This window comes from Haliotis cracherodii, unplaced genomic scaffold (genome assembly GCF_022045235.1).
Source record: "Haliotis cracherodii isolate W230 unplaced genomic scaffold, xgHalCrac1.p SCAF_2, whole genome shotgun sequence".
In the NCBI taxonomy this organism is placed as follows: domain Eukaryota; kingdom Metazoa; phylum Mollusca; class Gastropoda; order Lepetellida; family Haliotidae; genus Haliotis; species Haliotis cracherodii.
The window spans coordinates 52,349,751-52,374,843 of record NW_027266275.1 but is presented as its reverse complement, the minus strand read 5'-3'; the positions used below and the strand labels follow the sequence as shown (position 1 = coordinate 52,374,843).

Genomic DNA, 25,093 nt, shown 5'->3' with positions numbered 1-25,093 from the left:
AACCAGCAGATTCTGACAGGGCTAAAAGAGGCAACAGCGAACAACGAATTGCAGCGCCTTAGACCACTGTGCCCCGTTTGATGATTATATGCTAAAATATTACGATACCACATGAAGCCTTACATTGAAATATACACTGACTTTAGGAGTATATTTAAATATATATATGAAGTAAAAAGTTGTAAATAAGTAATAAAAATTACTTTCTTACAAAACTCCTCAACAGCATAACGAAGAAAACATTCGTTTATTAACAATGTATATATACTCTCTGAAAGACTTTGAATTCCCAATCCTATCGGAGATATTGCTGAATGCCAATAACGCAGTTAACAGCTTAAGTATTGAGAAGTGTGTCCACATGAGCAACGTGAAGCAGTCTTATATACATACCTACACCTAACTACATACAATACGTATGCTTGAAGTATAACGCAAGAAGACCATATACAATACAGTATTTCACAGCAATAATTGAACATTAGAAAAGATTATATATTAAATTCTATGAGTATTAATCCCATCAGCAATAATATAAACACACAGCAATAATTATTTTGAACGATATTCGACAAACACACGGGCGCAAACAATTCCACTGAACATTTTTCTGACAAGTAGTTTCTAAATTCATCATTACGCAAGTTCATAACCGAAATATTATGTTCTCTAGAGCAGGATCCAATTAGTGCACACCCAAGTTCTCTTAAAGGTTTTAAAAGATCACAGTCACAAATAATAGACCCTTCTATTTCTAGTGTTTGGAATGTTCCAGGCTTGTATCCGAGCACGAAGTCCAGACTCGTGAGAGACGTTCCAACAATGGTCACGTTGACTGGTACATTCAAACCACTGAACGCACCAGGTTCGATCTCCGAAAGAGGCAAATAGGACAGGTCTATTGATTTGGCGTTAATCCCAGATAAACTATTGTTTTTTAAAATATCAATATCAGCGCCATGGAATTCCAACCGTCTCAACTTGCTCAACGATGCCAGGATCCCTCGAGGAATATACGTTAGTTTCGTCTTGTACAAACTGAGTTCATGAAGGCAATCCTTTTGGCTGTCAAACATATTAGCATGAAACTCGACCTGTGTGTAATGTATATCTAACCTATGTAAACAGTACTCTCCACTGAAGGAATCCGCTAACATTGACGTGAATGGGTTTTCACTGATGTTAAGATTCTTCAGCATCTTCAACCGACGAAGAGCGCGTGTGGGAATAACCTTCTGGCCTGTTAATTGCAGATCCAGTGTTAAAAGACTGTTCTCAAGGCCACTGAAAGTATCGGGAACAAGTTCTCCAAATTCGTTTCCAACCAGGAGCAGGGAGTGTAATTTGTTTAGTTTACTGAAGGCGCCACTTTTGAGAGATTTTATATGATTAAAGCTAAGGTCCAGCTTCTGGAGATGTGTCAGACTGCTCAAAGCCCAGGGAACATTGCTGAGCCGGTTACCAGATAAATCCAATGACGTGATGCTTTCAACTCCACGAAATACATCCACTGACATTTTATAAATGAAGCACGCTGACATGTCTAGGTGTTGTAGTTCGTACAAGCCAAGGTCATGAAACAAGCTTACTACATGGGACCCCGTGCTCCTGGTCCAATATTGTTTGTTGTTTCGTAATTCTAGTTGAACCAAACCGGACAATCCTCTTAAGAATGTCAATGTTGTATTGAATTTCACCTCATTCCCAACTCTCAGCGAAACAAGCGAATCGTCAAGACGGACAAAAGCTGCGTCCTGCAGTGTCATCTTTGGTCCTCCTCTGATAACAAGTCTCTTAATTTTCAGCCCAGACTGGAAAACGTTTTTCCGGATGTCAAGAGTGTTGTCGTGCCTGTATGCGTCCAGGGTCAACTCCTTGGGATGTGGGTCCAATTTTAATGGGGACAGATCTGGGACTACACCGGTAGAGCATCTGATAACGGTGACAGTTTTATTGTCTGGTCCTCTCTTCTTGCCACAGTGACATGACAGGGGACACGTGTCCTGAGCCAGCATCACAGTTGACAGTTGTACTAGTAGTTGTATCAGAACTATGACAGACACCATCCTATAAAGAAGTGAATAAAACTAATAATATGACAGAAATATTTCCAATATATATTTGCATCACCTTATTTAATATATTTTACCTCCATGCTAATTTTGGACCCACCAGACACCACACAGATAATCATTAGATTTTAAGTTAGTTAAAACCATGAAACCTTAAGTAGACCCTTACATCCCAGGGAGCCACATTGCTGTTTAAATATAGAACCATAATTATGAATAAACCATGGAAGCTGACAGACTCCGAGCAGCATCGCCTATCAAGATTCAAGAATATATAATATCAAATATAAACAAACCAAATCTTGCTCTTAACAAAACGAAACGAACAAAACGTGAACTACCTACCTGTTTACGTAGGTGGGAGAAACTGATAAAGCTCCACTGCCGAACGTACTCCTCTATATTTATCGTTCATGTAATTCACACTATTTACATTGCAGCAGCCATCCCTCAGAGCCCCACCGCACGGAACACAAGTGTTGCTACTGGCACGGAGGTTGTAGTGAACCTGTTGCGTAACGCTCACATATCTCGCCAGTTCTCACAGTCACGTGATTAGCTTCGTTATCCAAGATGAATTGCTCTCGCTATCCCATCCTCCAGCTTAGACAGATAGTCGATTGTTTTTATGAGCTCAACTTAATTCATGACTGGCCTGTTCCGTTGCATATTCAACAGGTTTGTTTATTCTTCTGTGTATTGTAACTACTTGTTACATACGGTAGCACGAAGACATCAATTTCTTCTGAACTGAAGCCATATGTTTGTTTGTTGTTTAACGCCGTACTCAGCAATATTCCAGCAGCTATTTGAGTCTGGACCAGACAATCCAGTGATTGACATCATGAGCATCGATCCACGCAATTGGGATACGATGACATGCATCAACCAAGTCAGCGAGCCTGACCACCCGATCCCGTTAGTCGCCTCTTACGACAAGCATAGTCGCCTTCTACGGCATGTGTTGCTAAAGATCTCTTCTACCCCGGATCTTCACGGGCCTGAAGCCATAAGAGCAAGGTTCAGTACAGCTTCCCGAGGCAAGAGAGTTAGCTGACTTTAAAAGTGCAGTTTCCACCCTTGCCGAACTAGGCTGGAATTCCTGGGCTCGGTCGTAGCGCCACCAGTGGCTATTACGAGTAATGTCCTTTCTATGCCTCTCCTATTGACCAATCAGATTCCACCTCTCGTATCACTTGCATTTGCTTCAAACAAAACGGTGGCGCCCAGTCAAGACGATCTGATCGATAATCAAGATCTATATTGTGATCAAACGAATCTTACATCGCGAAGTGCATCAAATCACGTGAGCACCTTGATTAAAAACATGAAAAGATATAGAAAATATCTGTTGACAACGAGTTAGCGGTTCACATGCTTTGCAAATCCTGTAGTCGACCGAAATCTGCGATTTTGGTGCGCGATTTTGATTGGACTATGCATAGACTCGTTAGTCCAGCCAAAATGTAACTCCATAATACCAGCCTAGTTCGGCCAGGGTGGAAACTGGACTTTTATAGTCAGTTAACTCACTTGCCTCGGGAAGATGGGTTCAGTATTGAGTTGTGTTCTATATTTTCGCCTTTATGCCTTCATTTTATAGGTCAGAAGCCATAATTGTGATAAACAGCGGCCATTATCTGTTGTTAGCATAGTCTAGTGTATCAACGTCTAGTTACTAAATCGTTCGACTGCGACAATGAGGATATTACACCCTAAATGTTGGCTAGGTGATAATTGTTTTTGTAACGCGCCTTACACGACTGGGCCACCCGTGCCCCTAAAAATATAATAATAACTACAGTGTATCTTTGAATTTCGTACAACAATGGCGTTTCCATAAAATACACAAATGTAAATAAAAAACGAGATACGGTTGAAATGTTCCGAGTGAATTAATTGTGTAAGTTCCGAGCTTTGTGACTATCAACATTTTGTCACGAGGGACATGTCCTCTGTAATTCGAGTTGTGAGTAGGTTGTTCTTTATTTTCCTCACAGTCATTTTATTTTAGTAAAAAGTAGAAGAATATGGGTCAATCTAGTGTTGGAACGACGTCACGTAAAAACGACAGTGACGTTATCTTCAATTATATGAGTTGGTATCATGACACGTTGCTATGAGCAGCATCGAAACCAATGAAAACAAGGCATCAATTGCCTTGAACTAGCCTTACATCATGAAGCAAAACTTATAATTATCAGTGAGAATTACTGAAATTATTTTGGAAGATCCCTTGCCCCAATAGGCAACATATTCCTGACCTTTCATCCATAGCAATGGTGTTGAGCAGTGAATGTAGTTTGTCAATTAGACCTCCATATACGGACTGTCAATCCGGACTGTCCCGTAATTAATTACATTTTTCGGATTACCACATCAAGGTGACACGCCGTGATATGACTTGAATACTGTTCAAAGCGGCGTTAAACCCAACTCATCACTCATTCGGATTACCAAATTCTGGATTAACGAATGGCTATGGAGACTCCAACAGCACCCGCCCCAGTAACGCTTGAATTCTTACCATAAACGCTAAATTTCGATAAATACGTTCCCCTTTCCTCCTACATTTATCTCATGACTTGATTAATTGTTAACGTTGACCTTTTACTGATATGCGTTCCTTTCCATAAGTCTCCCGGTGCTTAAATGATCACGAAATGCATCCTGTAAACAATAGTTACGTTGCGTAACGGAATGATCTTAACATACATGCGATGACGTGTATGTTAACAATCACAGCATTGTGTACAGGCGAAGGTTGATAGAACGGAACTACCAGCGTGCCAGCGCTCCCAAGACTTCATTCCAGTAAGCGTTTGGTTTACAACCGCAAGCCATTTTTATCTTAAGTTGAGCAACTGCCAATTCTTGCAACATTCGTACAATTATCAGTGCTTTCTTTTTGACAAAAAGATATTATCACGTACTTCTTCGTTCTCAAAACTGTTGGCTACACATGAGTACAAGTCTCTGTAATCCTAAGAACTGGTTTCTTCTTGTCGTGATGTGAATATACCAGGTCCCAGTGTTCTGCCGTCGTCATTTCTCCTATTTGTTATTGATGCTTTGCTTGGCTAAGTTTTTATTGTTGTTTATTTTTCTTCCTTCTCTTCAAGTGTTATACCACACAGTTATGTGGTAAGTCATGTTAGTTTCTAAAGATTGCTGTGTCGTCATATTTGAAGGTTACCTTGTTCCAAATTAAAATACCTTTCTATGTTTAGCAAGAAGGTTTCAGTCGATTCCTCCTGCTAAGTAGGGTGTGCGCCTGAACATACAACATGCATCTATAAGGAGGGGATAGGCCCGTGGTAAATTGGCAATACTAGCTTTATTGGTTTGTTTGTTTGTTTAACGCCACAACTATTTTATTACATTGTGTAATATGTCGACAGTCTGTAAAAAGACAGTGACTGATATTATGAGCAACGTCTTATGACGTCGGGGTACGATGACATGCTATGAACCAGGTCACCGAGCTTGTAAACGTTTCCTATGGTAAGCATGGGTTGATGGGATGAAGTTTCGCACGGAATCCCCCGGGGTCAGTTTCATTCAAATAATTCTAAACCCACTAAAATGACATCAAGCTAGCAACAAATGATGACCCTAACTACACGGAGACATTGTCTCACACAAGACCTCAATTCACACTGTGCCTGAAATAGACAGGACAGTATAGTTCTTCTCCAAATGCAATACACGGGGAAGCAACAGACTGCAATATCGTCACAAAGTCATCACATAATGATTGGAGAATAATGATAAAAACAACAATATAGCACCATGTCATTGTAGCTCACTTAGTTACATATCCAACATACTGGTATTTTATCTCGAATAGAGGCTCTGTAACAAGATACCTTATTTCAGATTCTGAAATGATGGTTCTCTTTGCTGTGTCTTTATCTTGAGCATCTCCAATCAATGAAGAGGCATCGCTAGTGACAACATGCATTGGTTTCATTGACAGTTTGAGAGAAGAGTGAGTAAATTGAACTTTACGCCGCTTTTAGCAATATCAAGGCGGGAAACATCAGAAATGGGCTTCACACATAGTACTCATGTGGGGAATCGAACCCGGGGCTTAAGTGTGACGAGAGAAGGTTTTATCCACAAGGCTACCCCACCCCCGTTTCAGAAAAGAGTTTATTGGCTCAGAAGCATTTCCATAAAACTTTGGTGTCCTTTTGCCGGACACGTGTATGCTAACGTTCAGTGTCTCTGATAGTTCTTAAGAATGTAGACGACAAGGAACGACAGCCAAACAGGGCTTGTTGTTATCCGTCTGGCTGTTCCCGGTGAGCTAAATACAACATAACAACACCCTTGGCAAAAAATACAAGACCTTTGATATGTTGACTTACTGTTTTACACATAACTATTTCTCGGCATCTTACACACACACAAAAACAAAACCGTTCAACGTGTATACCGTTACGTAAGAAACGATGCATGTCATAGCTATTGTGCAAGAAACCCATTTTTACCGTCACAGGAGAAAACCATAGCTGTATCTTCAAAACACAGACGGTTCTCTGTTTACACAACTCTTTCTTCATCGCCATAATCCGACCTTGGAAATATTTAGAGTGTATATCGAGAGTTACCAGACGTCTCACGTAAACCTGCGGGCCTTCTGTCATCATGTTTCGCCGTTGATGACAGCGTTGGGAATATTTCAAAATAAAAACAGAATAAAAAAAAAATTAAGATATACGACATAATTGATGGAACAGAAATGTAAAACAATCTGAGGGGTGTAACAAAGTGTTCCAAACAGCTGTCATTTGTTGTCATGTCATTCTAACACAGTAACACATTTACACATTCCAGCCATTTAATCGCTCTAAAAGACGTTGAATAGAGTAATTTAAATTTATGACAATTACCTGGTTGATTTCGCTTGGGGCGGGGCTTGCAGTAATCTAAGCTGCCAGAAGGACAAAAATGCTCCCCTTAGTCAGTGCCAGGATTAGCTGGTCGTGGGTGAAATCTAAGATTGTGCTCCGACCCTGGCTCGGCCAGTACCATGACCGGGTTCTAAATGCTAATGGGCTGGCTGGGGCGGTCGGGTTCGCTCGTCACGCCGAAGACCCGGGTTCGATTCCCGACATGGGTACAATGTGTGAAGTCCATTTCTGGTGTTCCCCGTCGGGATATTGCTCGAATATTGCTAAAAGTGGTGTAAAACCATACTCACTCACTCACTCACTCACTCACTCACTCATGGCCTGGCTCTCATAGGGCGTTTCTCTTGCAGTCCAATCACTCATCGTCGGAGAGAGATTTTGTCACCGTCAATGAATTTAAAAGCGCTTGAATGATGGGCCTCTAGTTGAGTAAAAGAGAATTAGTGCGAGCAAATAAATCTCTCCAGCCCCCTGACTATCTGAGCGTGTCATGGACGGCACGGGCCGACCGGTCGTCTAAGGGGCCTTAAGTCTATGTGTAGAGTTACGTCTATTATGCTTGCTGGAATCTCATTATCATGGGTTTAAATCTCAGGTCACTCTATTTTGATTTCTGTTTTTCCAGCATGATACCCTCGTCTGTTCACAGTCCCTGAACCATATTATTTTCCCTTCCGTCCAGTCCCTTCTGTAATGCAAAAGTCCTAATTGAAGCAAGTCTAGATTTTCCTCAGGTTTGTTTCTATCAAAAGAATAAATTTTCATAAGCTTTTCTTATTGTATATCGTTTAATGCCGCACTCAGCAATATTCCAGCTATATGACGGCGGTCTGTAAATAATCGAGTCTGGACCAGACAATCCAGTGATTGACATCATGGGCATTGATCTGCGCTATTGGGATACGATGCCATGCATCAACCAAGTCAGCTAGCCTGACCACCCGATCCTGTTAGTCGCCTCTTAAGACAAGCATAGTCGCCTTTTACGGCAAGAATGGGTTGCTGAAGAGCTATTCTAACCCGGATCTTCACGAGCCTTACAGAAACTAAGCATCAGTCGACATATCCGTGCTCGTGGATTTCACAAAATGTGTAAACGCCTTAGACCCGCATCACTTTGGGCTGATAAGCTCACTTATGTCAGTAGAGCAGAAGTGTGTTTGGAAGTAGGGAACGTGTTGAAAGTCGATTGTTTTCATATTTAAAAAATGGGCTTCCGTTCACCCGTGTAAGATAAATTCCAGAAAGAATTTATACTTCAAACTTCAAACATTTTACCCATGTTGGAAATCGAACCGGTTTCATTTAACGTAAGGGAAACCGCCCACCACCCACCCACTCCCTTTACCCACAGAATACTTTGAGGCTATGAGACTAGTAACACGTCTCCCCACTCCCCATATACTTAGAGTATATGTAACTCAACAAAATTGAATCTGATCAAAACATTGCAATCAGTTAACACAGCGCACGTGTATGGTATACACTGACATGAAGCGACACCTTGAGAGGGTTAAACATTATCAAATTCAAAACAAAAAAGAACTTCTCCACGATGATTCAAGACGACTTGCGTTGTGCATCATACATGAATATGCGCTGGTTGGCTTTGAAGTGAAGGGTGCCGTGAGCACGCGAGTTATACACGTAATTACTCTAACAGTGCAGCCATCACAAGCATTCGCCGTGCCTCTTTCTCACAGGGGTGGGGAGCAGGATGGCGTGTAGATAACAGGAAACCTCATCAATGCATTCAGCTGTTTACACAGATGAAATACAAATTTAAGATCAGTCATCCGTGACCATAATGACTTAAAGAGGGACAAGCAAGTTCAGTCATCCATCACTATGTGTTAATGAGGGACTAGCAAGTTCAGTCATCCATCACTATAATGAGTTAAAGAGGGACTAGCAAGATCAGTCATCCGTCACTATAATGAGTTAAAGAGGGATCAGCAAGTTCAGTCATCCATCACTGTGTGTTAATGAGGGACTAGCAAGTTCAGTCATCCATCACTATAATGAGTTAAAGAGGGACTAGCAAGATCAGTCATCCGTCACTATAATGAGTTAAAGAGGGATCAGCAAGTTCAGTCATCCGTGACCATAATGAGTTAAAGAGGCACCAGCAAGTTCAGTCGTCCATCACTATAATGAGTTAAAGAGGGACTAGCAAGTTCAGTCATCCATCACTATGTGTTAATGAGGAACTAGCAAGTTCAGTCATCCATCACTATAATGAGTTAAAGAGGGACTAGCAAGTTCAGTCATCCGTGACCATAATGAGTTAAAGAGGCCCCAGCAAGTTCAGTCGTCCATCACTATAATGAGTTAAAGAGGGACTAGCAAGTTCAGTCATCCATGACTTTAATGAGTTAAAGAGGGACTAGCAAGATCAGTCATCCATCACTATAATGAGTTAAAGAGGGTAGCAAGTTCAGTCATCCATCACTATAATGAGTAAAAGAGGGTAGCAACTTCAGTCATCCATCAGTATAATAAGTTTTTAGAGGGACTTGCAAGTTCAGTCATCCGTGACTATAATGAGTTGAAGAGGGACCAGCAAGTTCAGTCATCCATCACTATAATGAGTTAAAGAGGGTAGCAACTTCAGTCATCCATCACTATAATGAGGAGTTGAAGAGGGACCAGAAAGTTCAGTCATCCATCACTATAATGAGTTGAAGATGGACTAGCAAGTTCCGTCATCCATCACTATAATGAGTTTTTAGAGGGACTAGCAAGTTTAGTAACTTTATATTGACAGTATTTAGTTACATCACTGATATAAGCAGAAGGCAACAGGAAAAGACAAAGTGACTCTGGTCGGAGACCTTTTCAACTTTGTTCACACCGAATTTGATATGCGCTATTTAAAAACTCCCACTAGAATTGATTGGGTGCTGACAGACCAAGGATCATAGTCGGAGCAATTTTTGGATTCGAACCCACGACCAGCGAACCTTTGCATACAGTATGACATCAAAGTGTAGTGATTAATTGCTTCAAATCATGACACCCTGACACATCACAGGCAGGCCAGATAGCAATGTGAATGGGCAGTGTTTTACGCCGTGTTTTGTAATGTTTCTTTCGGTCTAAATAGCAAACTGTTGAAATCATGGCACGCCTAAGAGATGCACAGCAAATTGCGACGTGATCCCTTCACGTGTTTAAGCTTGTCAAACGAGCCAGAATTAACATACCACATATTACCTATTACCATGAAATTGTGTAATAATGTTGTAAGTATAAGTTATTTGCATAGTTTCGTGGTGTAATGCGATAAGCTGAAGTCACCGATCATCTGCCTGAGGTAGTAAGAGAGGTATGGTACAGCAGCTGGTGTTTTCCGGGTCGTGGCTTGTTATGTGATGCTAACTGCATCCAGGTACTTTGTTCCTTTGATGTACACCGCGAGTATAAAGTTGGAGGAACACACATACAGAGCTTCCGTAAACAAAGGGAGACAACTGATCGTGGATTCACTCATTGAGTGATCCCAGCTTGCCCTGAATTTCATCTTCTACAATACTACTTCTACTACTAATAATAATAATAATACCAGTACTACTACCTGTGAAGATCCGGGGTAGAATAGGTCTTCAGCAACCCATGCCTGCCGTAAAAGGTGGTTATGCACGTCGTAAAAGGCGACTAACGGGATCGGGTGGTCAGGCTCGTTGACTTGGTTGATGTATGTCATCGTATCCCAATTGAGTGGATCGATGCTCCTTATGTCAATCACTGGGTTGTCTGGTCCAGACTGGATTATTTACAGAGGCCGTCATATAGCTGGAATATTGCTGAGTTCGGCGTTAAATAACTAACAAACAAAAACTACCACCGCCACTACTTCTACCACAACCACTACTACCAGACCAAAATACACCAGACATGCGGCAGATTAACATTGATACCCCGCTCAGACACAGCATAATGACTCCGAGTCGGTCACTCCTTGTTTGAGCCCCTTTATCCCGAGCTCCAGGCAGGGTACAGCTATAAGTACAATCGTTTAAACGTCTTTTTGTATGACGTGGTCAGGGGATGGAACCACCGACCTTCCGTTCCACGGGCAGGGCGTTCCTGAACCAGGGAAGTGAGTGACTGTGCAATAAGCAGACGAGCACATCGCTGGAACAAGTTCTACCTGTTAGCCCACGACCCAGTTACTTAAAGCATCGATCAGCGACTGCAGCCGGTACCGCTCCCTGCGTGATGCACTAACCGCCTGATCATTTCATTGGTGCGTTGTTTGCGTGACAAACGGGGACAAAACACAGTTACAAAAGGTCATCAGGTCAAACTATGTTTTCTAGTCTTATGGATGAACCTGTCCAATATTTTGAAACAATACAATATTCCGTTAATGTAGGTATATTTGAAAACCAAAAAATTGTGAACGAACTTTTATCATAAAAGCGACAAATATCTTTCCATATTCATAAGTAATCGAAGCCAATTGAACGATTCCGACTATATATCATGAGCATGTGTTTTTGAATCACTATCGAAAAGTAATGATACCAGGTGTTTGCAATAAGGTGAGCGTATCCTGCCCCACCGGGGGCACCCGTCAAATGAGGGAATTGCATCGGACATCATTTTGTCATTGCTGTGTCCAGTTTGGAAATGTCCCCCACATATCTACCATAAAAAAGTTTGAAAGCTTTACTGAGGCCTTGAATGTTGTAACCTTGATCAAACAACTTCTGAGCAAGAGTTGTATGACGCTCTTTGAAATCTTGGTAAAAAGAGCATGCTCTATTGAACCTCAAAAGTTGTGAAATGTAGACAACAAGGGCTGAAGCTGCTGGAACACTGGTCGACATAAAAGGAAAGTTGCCTGAAGAAAGTTGAAGTCATCCCTTTTGTTATGCGGTCTTGTGGAGAGTGTTTTGTTACGCTTAATGCACAGATCTAAATATGAAACAGATGAGGTGGTCTTATTGGTCTCCTTTATTTCTAGTTCAGGTGGGTATATGCGTGGAAGGGAATTGGCTATTTGATGGTTATTGAACGATATACATCGATATACCCGAAGCTTAAGTTGAACTTCTTGGCCAAATTACCTTCTTTTGACTTTGCCAATCCTAGTGAAATTCCGATTCATTTCCATGAAGAAACAGATCCGCCAAAAGGGGAGCACATTTGGTGACCATAGGGATGCCTACTTCTTTCGTAAAGGTCTTACCTTAAAATTTTACACAAATGTTGACGAAGTCCAGCATTTCAAATATTGTTTTCTCGGTAAACTGCAGATGGCATTTGTTTTCATTTTAGACAAACTGCCCTCGACCTCTGAAGATAGATGTATAACTATATCTGAGGTCACCACGTTTTTAAATAAAAGCCCCATGGATCAAGGAATGAAGTTTTTCCTTTAATTTGTCATTTAGAATATTGGTGTACAAAGTTTAAAAATCAAATGTTTTGATGGAATTGAACTTGGTTCTGTTCTAAGATAGTAAACAAAATCAAGCAAATCTTTTGAGTTTTTGAGAATCCACATAGTATTATTTCCATTTGTCTCAAATACTGTCGGTGAATATAAAGTCCGTTCTTGATTGTATTGAGGATTACGGGTAAACTTGGAGTCAGGGATTTGGTGGTTCGTGTGCTGGACCCAGGAATATATCACTCTTTGTGCGGGTATTATGGAGTTTTGGGTTCCAACATAGGAATGAACATGTCTTCCGGTTTTAGAGTCAAGCCAAAAGTTAATAGTCCTGTTGAATAGTTTTGCCAGATTTCTTCTCAGTTAACAAACTGGCTTTATATGTGGCATTATTTTAAATACCACCTTTACCAAGTTCTTTGATTAAACAATTAATGTAGTGATGCTTACACATGTTATTTGAGACCAAACTGTGGATGACTGGGACAGAATGGATGTATTCCAATTCCCCTTTTTGCATCCTACCAATTCATTATACATTCTTCTTTCAACCCTGTCCTATTAGTTGTGTCTGACGATAGCCTGTAGTCCCGTTCATCCATCTTATTGTATTTCCATGTATTAGAGAATGGAGATATGATACACTGGGTAATCGTGTGTGAAGCGCCTGGGAAATTGATAAAACCGTCATGCCTCAATTTTTCAATGAAAAAAAAACAACCCCAGAAAATCAGGAAAATCGTTCTGAATAAGAAAAAGCTGAACCTTTGGAATTGTTTTTGTATGATGGAGTTAGATGTATTGACAAACATGCAAACAGACAATTACAGTGACGACAAAAACTGCCTGTCACTATCACTCGTGTAGCGCACTGCGAGCACTGATTGACACAGGGGAGATGGAGAGCAAAATGGCATCCTCCAGGAGAACCCCTGGGGCCTCCTTGGGCCAAATTGGTATATAAGGCGTTGATGGGAGGGGTAATTGGCAGGGGGAACCACTATGAGACGAGACCTGAATATATCCCACTCAGCAGACCTCGGGGGATTCCGTCAAGTCGGACTGAGAATTACGACTCGGTTAGTTCCATAATGTTAGTGACATCGGTTATAAGAACAAGTTGTTTGTGTGCCTGCTGTGGAACGATCGAAGTCAAGGCACTTGAGTTGCCAATCGAAACTGCGTTCTAGGAGATGCAATATAACATATTATGGTGGGTAGTTATGTTTTGGTGAATATATTACAGTGAAAGCGGTTCAAAGTGGGTCCTGAGCTAAATCCTACAAACGAATAGAATGTCCAGAAATACGATGACCGGACATTACAATATGTCATTGCAGTTCATATGAGACATTTATAATTATACACAAAATGTGGTTTTGTTGGAAGCCGTAAATCACAATTTCAATTCCATTATTGAGGATATGTTAAATCAATGTTATAACACGCCATGTTTTTTTATAAGGTGCTCTGCGACTATGGAACAAACCTAATGGATTGATTGTTCTAAATATGGTCAGACGGTTTATGAGGCTTGGTGCCTATAAATATCTCAGCTGTCAAGAATTGCTAAACAGTTCGTCGATAACAATCAGCGACCGTTTACATGTTGTGCGACGTGAAGTCACGTGATAGTACATTATACCCGATGACAAAGAAATGTCAACGATGTAATCTTATACAGACGTTGAAATTTGGTCTGGTTGCAAATGTAGCACACAAATATAAACCCAACATATTTGAAACTTTTTCTTAAATACTTGTATAAATCCGAGAAAATGAGAAATCTGTTCACTTAAGTCTATATGACCATCTCTATATGACTGACCAAAAAGGCATGTTGACCTAGAGTAATGCATCACTGAAGGAACCGATCTAGATATGTACAATATACAATGTATAATGTATAGCACGTAAAGTTAAAACACGTCGAGCAGCCGATTTCTTCTTTAATACAATACATAATCAGAGCGTGAGTGAGTGAGTATGGTTTGGCGCCGCTTTTAACAGTATTCCAGTTATATCACGGCGTGTCAGCTTAATGTGGGAGGAAAGCCCGAAGTAATGCAGGTCCCAGACGTTTACAACTTCGGTGAAACCCACGAGCACGGGTATGGTGCTTACAAACCTAGAAACATTATCGGGGCGAACCGGGATTCGAGCCCACAATCATAGGTTTCTGGCGTGCCCAAGGGACGCAACTCTGCACAGCGAATCGTGGCGCCTTATACAACCTGTTCTGTGGAACTCCCTCCCCTTGGTCCTCGGAAACCTAGACAATCTGGAGTCATTCAAGACAAAACTCAAAACCTATCTGTTTGCATAAGCCTATGTCGAAAAGCACGTTTGGAAAGGGCGCTATATAAATATCTAACTTATTGTTACTCATTACGCCTATCAAGCTCATAATTATCTATATTCGTGCCTCGGAAATCACGCATAAACTTTATCATTTATATATGAAAGCAGTGTTCTTGCATTGGTAAACAGCTTTGGCATGATCCTCTTTACAACAACCTCAGTCCTAATGTCAGAGTCGCCCGTGTACTCTCTCCTTAATATCTACCTACAGTTAAACCCCGTTAATACGAACGTTACCGTTTAATCGTCCAGATAAACACATGTCCATGTTGGCGATAGAATGGAATGCGGACCAGCGTTTCACTTTTATCTCTCTAGCAGAGACGTATGAGGAACGACGTTATCTGCTTGACATTCTGCTGCAGGGTGCAGCGTGGTTCCATTCAGGAACCAGTGTCGGTGACGCGAAACATGGCGTGAACCTTACCCGGAGCAAGCAAGATGTTGATTCTGTTCCTATGATATTTAACGCCAGAGTATATATTTAGAAAGACTAATACCACGAGCAGACTCGAAACTTAACATATGCTGAACAAGCTAACACCCGCACCCAGGAGCTCCCAACCACGCCTATAAGGTGGGATCCTGTCAGCTCTTTCCAGAGTATATGAGTTATAGGATTGAATCTCATCTGAACCCATACTGAGACTCGAACCTCTCCGTATGTGAATCCAACACTCATAACACATATCCTACCCACCTATCTCTTGAAACTAGTTGATTATGTGGATTCGCCCATCCCCTTCTTGGGGTCTTGGTAAATTCATAACACCGAGTCAGTAGATCAGTGTGCCACTGCAAGCATGACGCATTAGTCAAAAACGATCAATGTTCTATTCTAGAACACACATCACTATCTACTGCAACACCTATTGTTTTAGTATAGACCATCATCACACACATCCATACACAACAGATGTCAGCGTGGCACATGTATTATGTATACGTGTCTATACCATAGTCTGGTAAACATAAACCTGGTATGCAGTGTTACACCACACCAACGACTGAAAAACAACAGTAAAATGACCATTATGTCGGTCGCGAGGCGTGATGTCAGCATAGCCATTATTGATCAAAAATACAATCGGACGGCGAAATGCCGATGCGCTCGGTGGATGCGGAAGCTGTTTCAGCTACAGACTATATTTTGTCGCGGAGGGATAAAAACAATGCGAGTGGTATGGACAGTCAACTCCAACTTACCTTCTTGTGTAGGGATCTGCTAGCACCCTCCGCTGTGTGGACACGATACCACCAACCTGTTTCCACAGACTCCATCCGCCTTCAACGGCCTTCAACTTTGACTGAATTGATTAGCATACATCAATAATTTTATCTGATGCAGTGCTGAGGCAAGCAGGTTTTATGGCGGGCTAGAGAGTATTTGTACCGAATGGGCCGGTACCAATGATGCTGACATGGCTGCTGGTCGTGCATGGCTAAATATTTATATCACTTCAACCACACAGTGTTGTGGGTGTGTAGTCAAGCTCTAGGCAACGTGGTTTCGGGTCTGCACCAGTTTATTCGAAGTGAAGGTTGGCGAAACATAGTCATCTGATCATATACAAAGGTATAGGTTCTAGGGCTGGGACTTGTCCAAATTTACTACCCGGGTGTCCACACCCCTATTATCCGACCCTACCCGGGTATCCGCTGTTGGTGTCAAGGGACAGTAGTTTGACAGTAGCCCTGGCAAAATGTATTTAGAGACACGTATACAACGACTTAGTCATGCATACACTGAAGTTGACTGAAGTTTCAGCTTTGTTCAAACATACATAAGTCAGAAGGAACGTGTTCATAGTCATGAAGAAATGCGAACATCGTGTAACCCTGTAGTTATATAGTGAATTTTTGTCATGAAACAATATATCACGTGACTAACCACGGGTCCGGGTAGTCCTGTGGGTACCCGGGGCCTACTCAGTACCCACCCGACCCGAGTACCCAAGTTACCCGACCCAGCCCTAATAAGTTCATACGTGTATATTCTCAATGATGTATTAAATTGTATATTCTTAACAGGTAAGTGGTTAGGATCGAGTGATCAAGTATAGTTTTACGCCACTGTTAGCTATATTCAGCAATACCAAGGCGGGGACATCAGTGTATATATTCTTAACAGATAAGTGGTTAGGATCGAGTGATCAAGTATAGTTTTACGCCACTGTTAGCTATATTCAGCAATACCAAGGCGGGGACATCAGTGTATATATTCTTAACAGATAAGTGGTTAGGATCGAGTGATCAAGTATAGTTTTACGCCACTGTTAGCCATATTCAGCAATACCAAGGCGGGGACATCAGTGTATATATTCTTAACAGATAAGTGGTTAGGATCGAGTGATCAAGTATAGTTTTACGCCACTGTTAGCCATATTCAGCAATACCAAGGCGGGGACATCAGTGTATATATTCTTAACAGATAAGTGGTTAGGATCGAGTGATCAAGTATAGTTTTACGCCACTGTTAGCTATATTCAGCAATACCAAGGCGGGGACATCAGAAATGCGTTACACATTGTACTCATGTGAAAAGTCGAACCCAGGCCTTCGGCTTGTTGACCGAACGCTTTAACCACTAGGATACCCCACCTCCCTAAATTAGGATGAGGTCCAAGGAATTCTAAAGATGCCGTAAACCACGATAAGCCTCCAACATTCGAGGAATTTGTAACGCCACCCATGGAAGGGGTGAGTGCTAAAACTGTTTAACAAAGCTAGCAGTCAGTAGAAAGAAAACTGAAATACTTAATATCATCAGTGTATAATATACACCCTATTTTCAGTCAGACGACCGGACTTGCAACTTTGCAAAGTGACCAGACCAGATAGAGTGTTGCCAGTCCAGAATGCTTCAGGCTAACGAACTAACGAATGTAACAAAAGGGTAAACATAAGAATAGAACTGTTTAATGTCAGTTCTCAGAAAAATAACAATAAACAGGTGGACTATCATTTTAGTAACTTTAACTGATTGAAATTTTATTCATCACTAATGTGTTAAACGTTTACAGTTAACTAAACTCTTGCATTGGATTAAAACTAGAATGCTTAGAAAATTTAGGGATTACAATAATAGCCCGATCATCGGGCGTGCAACTTTTCAAAATTGACCATCCGTCAGCAAAATAGACCGTCTCGGACTGTCGGGCAGGCGGGTATTTTAAACACTGCCGTATGCTATTAATAGGCTTGTTGTTTGACGTGGTAAATGTTTATTCTCTAAAAGATATCAACAGCCAATTTCAATATATTCGTGGTTAGGAATATCCGTTTGTTTTAGCACTCTAAGTCTCCTTAAATAACCACAGAGGTTTAACACTAACAGACATATCACCAACATTCTAGCCATGCAGGCACAATTCAGAGAGTTATGTAATCCTGGCCTGTCACAAATAGGACAGATATCGGACATTGGGGAGAGCATTCAGATAACAGTTTCCATCTTGATTTTCTCTTCACTGGTCACGTGCTATTTTCGAAAGGGTCATTGTTCGTCCATGACTTCCGGTGTAGATGGCGTCAATGAGACAGCATGAATGGCTAATGGTGAGTTAGATCGATACATGCGTGGGTCAGTTGTGATTTGGGGGGAATCATCTGCGTCACGTGACACAGAGCCGCCCTCAATCGAGCCGCCCTTACAATCAGACACCGCCATTGAACAGCCTTATCTTGCACTGTCCTAGATTGATTTTCCCGGATCACAATCCAGATGCCGGTCGTTGTCGAGCCAGCACAGGACCTCATGGACGGGACATTAGCAGGACAGGGCCCGGTATCACAACGCTGAGCTTGTAGTATCTAAGTCCTGTCTCATGTACTTTGCCATGGGACTCAGGGCTGAGCTTGTTTGTAAAAACCGGCCAGGACCGGCCACAGAACCAGCGCAGAGGGACGTCGTTGTGAGACGTCACTGTGAGACGTCCAACTGTCACTACAGACGCTGTTAGAAGTTCACGTCAGGAATGGGTCACGAAAAGATACGTTCTACATGTTACAAACTTGTCACAGTGCAGAGTGAACCGAAGACTGTTCAATATAGAGATGGTAAGGGCGGGAAGTATCCTCCAAAATATTCTACATGCCACACCTGTACAGACTAAAATACAATGGGTGAGTGAGTATGGTTTTACACCTCTTTTGGCAATATTCCAGCAATATCACGGCGGGGGACACCAGAAATGGGCTTCACACATCGTACCCATGTGGGGAATCGAACCCGGGTCTTCGGAGTGACGAGCGAACGCTTTAACCACTAGGCTTCCCCACCTCCCCGACTAAAAAACAAACTGCATGGTATCGTACACACCTAATTTGCATGCAACACCAATAAATGAGTTTTGAGCAAAGGAAAATGGACCACATGGTTTTAAATTTGAGATTTCGAAAAGAAAATTCACTTCTCCTTCCTTTGTATCTACGAGTACCAATGAAAACATCAATGCCTTTGACAGCGGTCGCGGCGCAGACAGTTTCTGGATAAATGGGTTTACAGAGTGAAGTTTGGGTTTGGTTTGGTTTGTTTGTTGTTTTACGCCGCACTCAGCAATATGACAACTATATGACGGCGGTCTGTAAACAATCGAGTCTGGACCAGACAGTCCAGTGACTGACATCATGAGCATCGATCCACGCAATTGGGATCGATGACATGCTTCAACCAAGTCAGCGAGCCTCCCCACCCGATCCCGTTAGTCGCATCTAACGACAAGCATAGTCCACTTTTACGGCAAGCATGGGTTGCTGAAGACCTATTTGAAGTAATTGCAAGGGTAGTCAAACACCTACTGTCACTGATATGGAACATTTGCAAAACACGTCAGAACATGATCGATTTTGAATTGTTTCAATATGAATATGTCACTTTGTAAACAAAAGCAAAGTGTTTTGTCACCAAACCAGACCGGACGATCCTGTATTTAGTTGCCTCTAGCGACATTGTCAGGCCAAGGGATGCTGGTTACCTCATTCTACACGGGCTGACACTGTGCCACTAGTCCTCTAGTCCTTGCCTCATTCTACACGGGCTGACACTGTGCCACTAGTCCTCTAGTCCTTGCCTCATTCTACACGGGCTGACACTGTGCCACTAGTCCTCTAGTCCTTGCCTCATTCTACACGGGCTGACACTGTGCCACTAGTCCTCTAGTCCTTGCCTCATTCTACACGGGCTGACACTGTGACACTAGTCCTCTAGTCCTTGCCTCATTCTACACGGGCTGACACTGTGACACTAGTCCTCTAGTCCTTGCCTCATTCTACACGGGGTGACACTGTGACACTAGTCCTCTAGTCCTTGCCTCATTCTACACGGGGTGACACTGTGACACTAGTCATCTAGTCCTTGCCTCATTCTACACGGGGTGACACTGTGCCACTAGTCCTCTAGTCCTTGCCTCATTCTACACGGGGTGACACTGTGACAATAGTCCTGTAGTCCTTGCCTCATTCTACACGGGCTGACACTGTGACACTAGTCCTCTAGTCCTTGCCTCATTCTACACGGGTGACACTGTGACACTAGTCCTGTAGTCCTTGCCTCATTCTACACGGGGTGACACTGTGACACTAGTCCTGTAGTCTTTGCCTCATTCTACACGGGTGACACTGTGACACTAGTCCTGTAGTCTTTGCCTCATTCTACACGGGGTGACACTGTGACACTAGTCCTGTAGTCCTTGCCTCATTCTACACGGGGTGACACTGTGACACTAGTCCTGTAGTCCTTGCCTCATTCTACACGGGGTGACACTGTGACACTAGTCCTATAGTCCTTGCCAAACTGCCCAATAGTTAAGGTATGATAAGGACTAGTAGAAATTTAAGGATAAGAATTTATTGATGAACAACTTCTTTATTACAATTAAGAGCGACGTTTCGGTGTAGGTTCTAAAACCGTCATCCACTTGCTTGATCTATAAAATCTTTTCCTTACTTAGTACTTTAACTTCTACATGCCTATCAAAAAAGTTAGTAGAAATTTGCTATTTTTAAGGGTTTTGCTATATGTCATCATTATAAGGACTAGTGGACTGAAACTGTTAGTTTCTACCACTGGAATAATGTCACTGAAATTGTGTTCAACCAAAGCTGAACTCACTCATTCGGAACCCGTGAGGATATAGGGTCCCAGTAACCGATGTTTTTTCTGTAAGAGGCGACTAAATGGATCGGGTGGTCATGCCCGGTGACTTGGTTGATTCCATGTCATCTGATATTATTGCGTGGCTGGTCCTGGCTCTCCCATAATGAGATGTCCCCCGATGTTTTAAACATATTTATTTCACAAAATGTGTGAAGCTGGGTTGGTAAACAACCCAGACTTATATCAGTACCGCTCCAGTTATAAGTTATATATCAATTATATGTACAGTCAACCGTAAGTAATAAGGTAATTATTTTGCTTAAACACACAGCTGTCGACTCTGAACATGCTGAAGTCAAACGCTGTAAGCTAAATTCAGATACTTCAGAAATTAAACGATAGTTTGCACTTAGACAAAGTCTGGAAATCTACCAGAGGCTGATATGAAATTATGAACAGATTTTAGTATTTCTTAAGCAATCTTTGCTGTAACATTTGCATTTCCATAATGATAGAGACCATACCCTTCAGAGTAAAAATATATGTTTTCTTCTTATGTCTGTGTAGTTGGTACAGGTAAAGAAATAGTGAAGTGCATCTTCATGGTGGTAGCCTGAAGAACAAATTGGATTTTAAATCTGTCAGCATTGAGGTCACTACAGCCAAGTCTCAGGAGACAGCACACAAACTGGTTGCACCAAAAGCCACAATTTGAATTAAATTTGTTGCCATGCATTTCTTCACCTTTTATCATTTTTTAAAAATGTGTTTCGGTATATATTTTTTGCAGTGACTGGTACCACGAACCGCCCCACATACTGTCCTAGGCGCATCTAGGTTTAGTTGTTCAAGCATCAGTGACTGCTCCATTGAACAGTTATCCCAGATATGAGACCAGTAGTCAAAGTTTGGTAGTGTTACAGACGAGAACATAGTTTCTTTGGTGTTCCTATTTAAAACTTCTTGCAGACACTTTATCATAGGACTAACTCTTTTAACTATTTCACTGATATGCTCAACCGGGACCAATCGTGGTAGAGAATAATTCCTAAATGTTTGTGGGATTAAACTTTCTCGCTGATATTGTCACTAATTTTTAGTTTTAGTTTGGGGTTATGCGTTACTTTACGTGTGAACTGAATAGATTCGGTCTTTTTTGGATTAAATTTAACTTGCCAGTTGTCAGCCCAAGTAGAAAGTCTACTTGTCATTATTTAGGTAGTTTGCAGCAATATTCGGATCTTCCACAAATACATATAGTGACGTGTCAACTGCAAAATGGCTGATATTACTGTCAATACCTTCCACAATAGCATTTATATGAAAATGGAATAATAAAGGCCCCAATACTTATCCTTGTGTCACACCAGCCTTACATTGGAGCTGCAACCGTGAAGAGTTACATTCTGAACTCCATTTTCTAAATAACTCTTGAACCATTTTTATAATTTCCCCTTGGTGTCTCGTGAGTTAGTCTGAGTGTGATACCCTCGTGCCTAACGTTATCGAAAGCTTTACTGGTATCACAAAATAACAGCTTGAATTTTCTTGCCATTATCTACAGCATGTGCTATGAAGTTGTACAAAACGGTTAATTGTTTTGAAGTAGAATTACCATGCATAAAGCCAGATTGTAATTTTGCCAACATTTCATTATCTCCAAAGTAAATGTATACATATTCAAATATACCTTTTTTTAAAATATCTTGGTCATGGAGCTTGTACGTGCTACAAATCTTTAATTAGAAAAGTCCCATTCAATACCTATCTTATGGATAGGAATAACTGATACCTCTCTCCAAACAACCATCTTACCGAGGCAAGAGAGTTAACTGACTTTAAAAGTCCTGTTTCCACCCTTGTCGAACTAGGCTGGAATTCCTGGCCTCGATCGTAGCGGCACCAGTGGCTATTACGAGTTATGTCCCTTCTAAGCCTCTCCTATGGACCAATCAGATTCCACCTCTCGTATCACTTGCATTTGCTTCAAACAAAATGGCGGAGCCCAGTCAGGACTATCGGATCGATAATCAAGATCTATATTGTGATAAAACGGGTCCCACATCGCGAAATGCATCAAATCACGTGAGCACCTTGATTGAAAACATGAACAGATTTGGAAAATATTTGTTGACAACGATTTGACGGTGCACATGCTTCGCAAATCGTGCAGTCGACCGAAATCTGCACGACAGTTTACGAACCGGATTTCGATTTGGTTGCACGATTGTGATTGCGCTATGCATAGACTCGTAAGTCCTACCTTGTTCGGCAAGGGTGGAAACTGGACTTTTATAGTTAGTTAACTCCCTTGCCTCGGGAAGATGCCAAATAACAGGAAAGGTTGAATTCTGGGGTGACATATTGAACAGTTTTTACCAGTATTGGTGCTAATATTGTGGCAGTTTTATTTAGTAATCTGTGGCCTATCTCATCGGGCCATGTTGTTTTAGTCGTGTTAACTGAAAGCAGAATATCCACAACTTATCTACAACTAGAGGTAATGTTACATACGTGGCTATAGATATTTTAATCAATATCGATAGTTTTTTTTTATCAGATCTTTGTTTAGCGGTAGCAAAAACTAAGATCTGATTTTAATGAGATTGAGAAATGTATGGAAAGATTTATTTGTATAGATATATGAACACGCCCAGATTCCCCCGATTGTTTCTAGATCTGTCAGCACCATATGTCCGTGTTCGTGAGTTCCCCAAAGTGGTAAACATCTAAAACCTGCATCACTTCAGGCTTTCCTCCCGATAGCTGACACGACATGACATGACTGGAATACTGTTCAAAGAGGCCTTAAAACCATTTTACTCACACATTACGCAAGCAAAACAACATACAAATATCATAACATTTTATGGATGCTTTAATCATCTCTTTATAGTCATTCGAAAAACCGGTACATTATTACTTACGTTGAAATAAACACCGATTACTAGGTATATCACGTAGTACATATTTAATGGCAATATATAACTGATTAGCATATGCCATGGTGAAAAGACCCTGTTGAAATAAATACACAATACACACAGTTAAGATATGCAACATACCTACACATACCAAGGAAACATTACAATTATAACTTATCAACAAATATCAGAAACTTATAGGTTCGCATAGTTAATATGATCAATATTAATTAACTAGATGCTATAAAATATGCATGAAAACGCCTTTTGACATGATCCCATTATCAAATGACACATACCATACACAAAGGTATTGTCATAATGTATACAGACACAATAACATAATTACATTGATCCACAGCACACTACTTGAGTGCAAAGCAAGATGAGCGAGTTGGGTTTAACGCCACTTTTAACAGTATAACAGTTATATCACGGCGTGTCATGTGGGAGGAAAGCCCGAAGTGATGCAGGTCTCAGACGTTTACCACTTCGGTGAAACCCACGAGCACGGGTATGGTGCTGACAAACCAAGAAACATAATCGGGGCGAACCGGGATTCGAACCCACAATCATAGGTTTCTGGCGTGCCCAAGGGACACAACTCTGCACAGCGAATCGCGGCGCCTTAGACGACTGGGCCACCCGTGCCCCCGCATAGCAAGATGAATATATACGACAAAATTAAACCCTTATGATACAACAACTCTAAACAAGAACACACAAGTATACAATTCACACATAAACTGACCTGTGATAAGTGGAACACATCCAGTAATGGTCAACTCAAATTGAACCCAAGAGACACTCGGTGAAAGTGTGAAGGTAAGCTGACGAATCCCATGAGGCATCATGTCAATGAACTGAGGAGCTGGGGCGAGACAATAGAGACCCAGAGAAACAATAGAAAGGCAAGCGCAATGGTGACTGTGCTATTGTGATAGTGATGCAGTTTAGATTGAGTGGTTGAGCGAGAATTTAATCTTTGAAATTGAAATTAAGATACACTTGATAATATATGCATAATTACATACACACTGCTATTCTGATGGAGCATATATGTTGAGATTTAAACGAACGATTCAGGTGTTGTTTAACTCGTGTAAGCTGAAATGGGGTTCAGCTACGCGTCCAAGATTATTTCTTGTACTAGTCAGGACTGATGCCGATTATATAGTGCTAGCTCACTGAAATACCATGCCGCAGTTTTAACATGGAACGCTCAGACACAGTACACTGACTCCGAACCGACCAGTCCTTGTTTTAGCTCCTTAATGCTGAGCGCCATACAGGCTAACAACAAGTACCATCTTTTAACG

At 41.5% G+C, this 25,093-nt stretch overlaps 2 protein-coding genes across 2 annotated transcripts in view; both read right to left on the bottom strand.

The window, feature by feature from the left end:
* LOC139468214 (insulin-like growth factor-binding protein complex acid labile subunit) overlaps window positions 1–16,049 on the bottom strand; it is a 37,787-nt gene extending 21,738 nt beyond the window's left edge. The window contains exon 1 of the mRNA XM_071250035.1: window positions 15,960–16,049. The gene's annotated coding sequence lies outside the window, so the exon portion shown is untranslated. The remainder of the gene's footprint in view (window positions 1–15,959) is intronic.
* On the bottom strand, window positions 233–2,579 carry LOC139468216 (leucine-rich repeat and immunoglobulin-like domain containing-NOGO receptor-interacting protein 4). The gene is made up of 2 exons (XM_071250036.1): window positions 2,418–2,579; window positions 233–2,067 (listed from the first exon to the last, which is right to left on the bottom strand). The coding sequence occupies exon 2, from the start codon at window positions 2,064–2,066 to the stop codon at window positions 492–494; it is 1,575 nt and encodes a 524-aa protein (XP_071106137.1). The 5' UTR covers window position 2,067; window positions 2,418–2,579; the 3' UTR covers window positions 233–491.
* Window positions 16,050–25,093: the final 9,044 nt, after the last annotated feature.

Bases quoted from the DNA above. Each gene is read 5' to 3' on its own strand.
- LOC139468216 (XM_071250036.1), bottom strand. From the start codon at position 2,066: ATGGTGTCTGTCATAGTTCTGATACAACTACTAGTACAACTGTCAACT.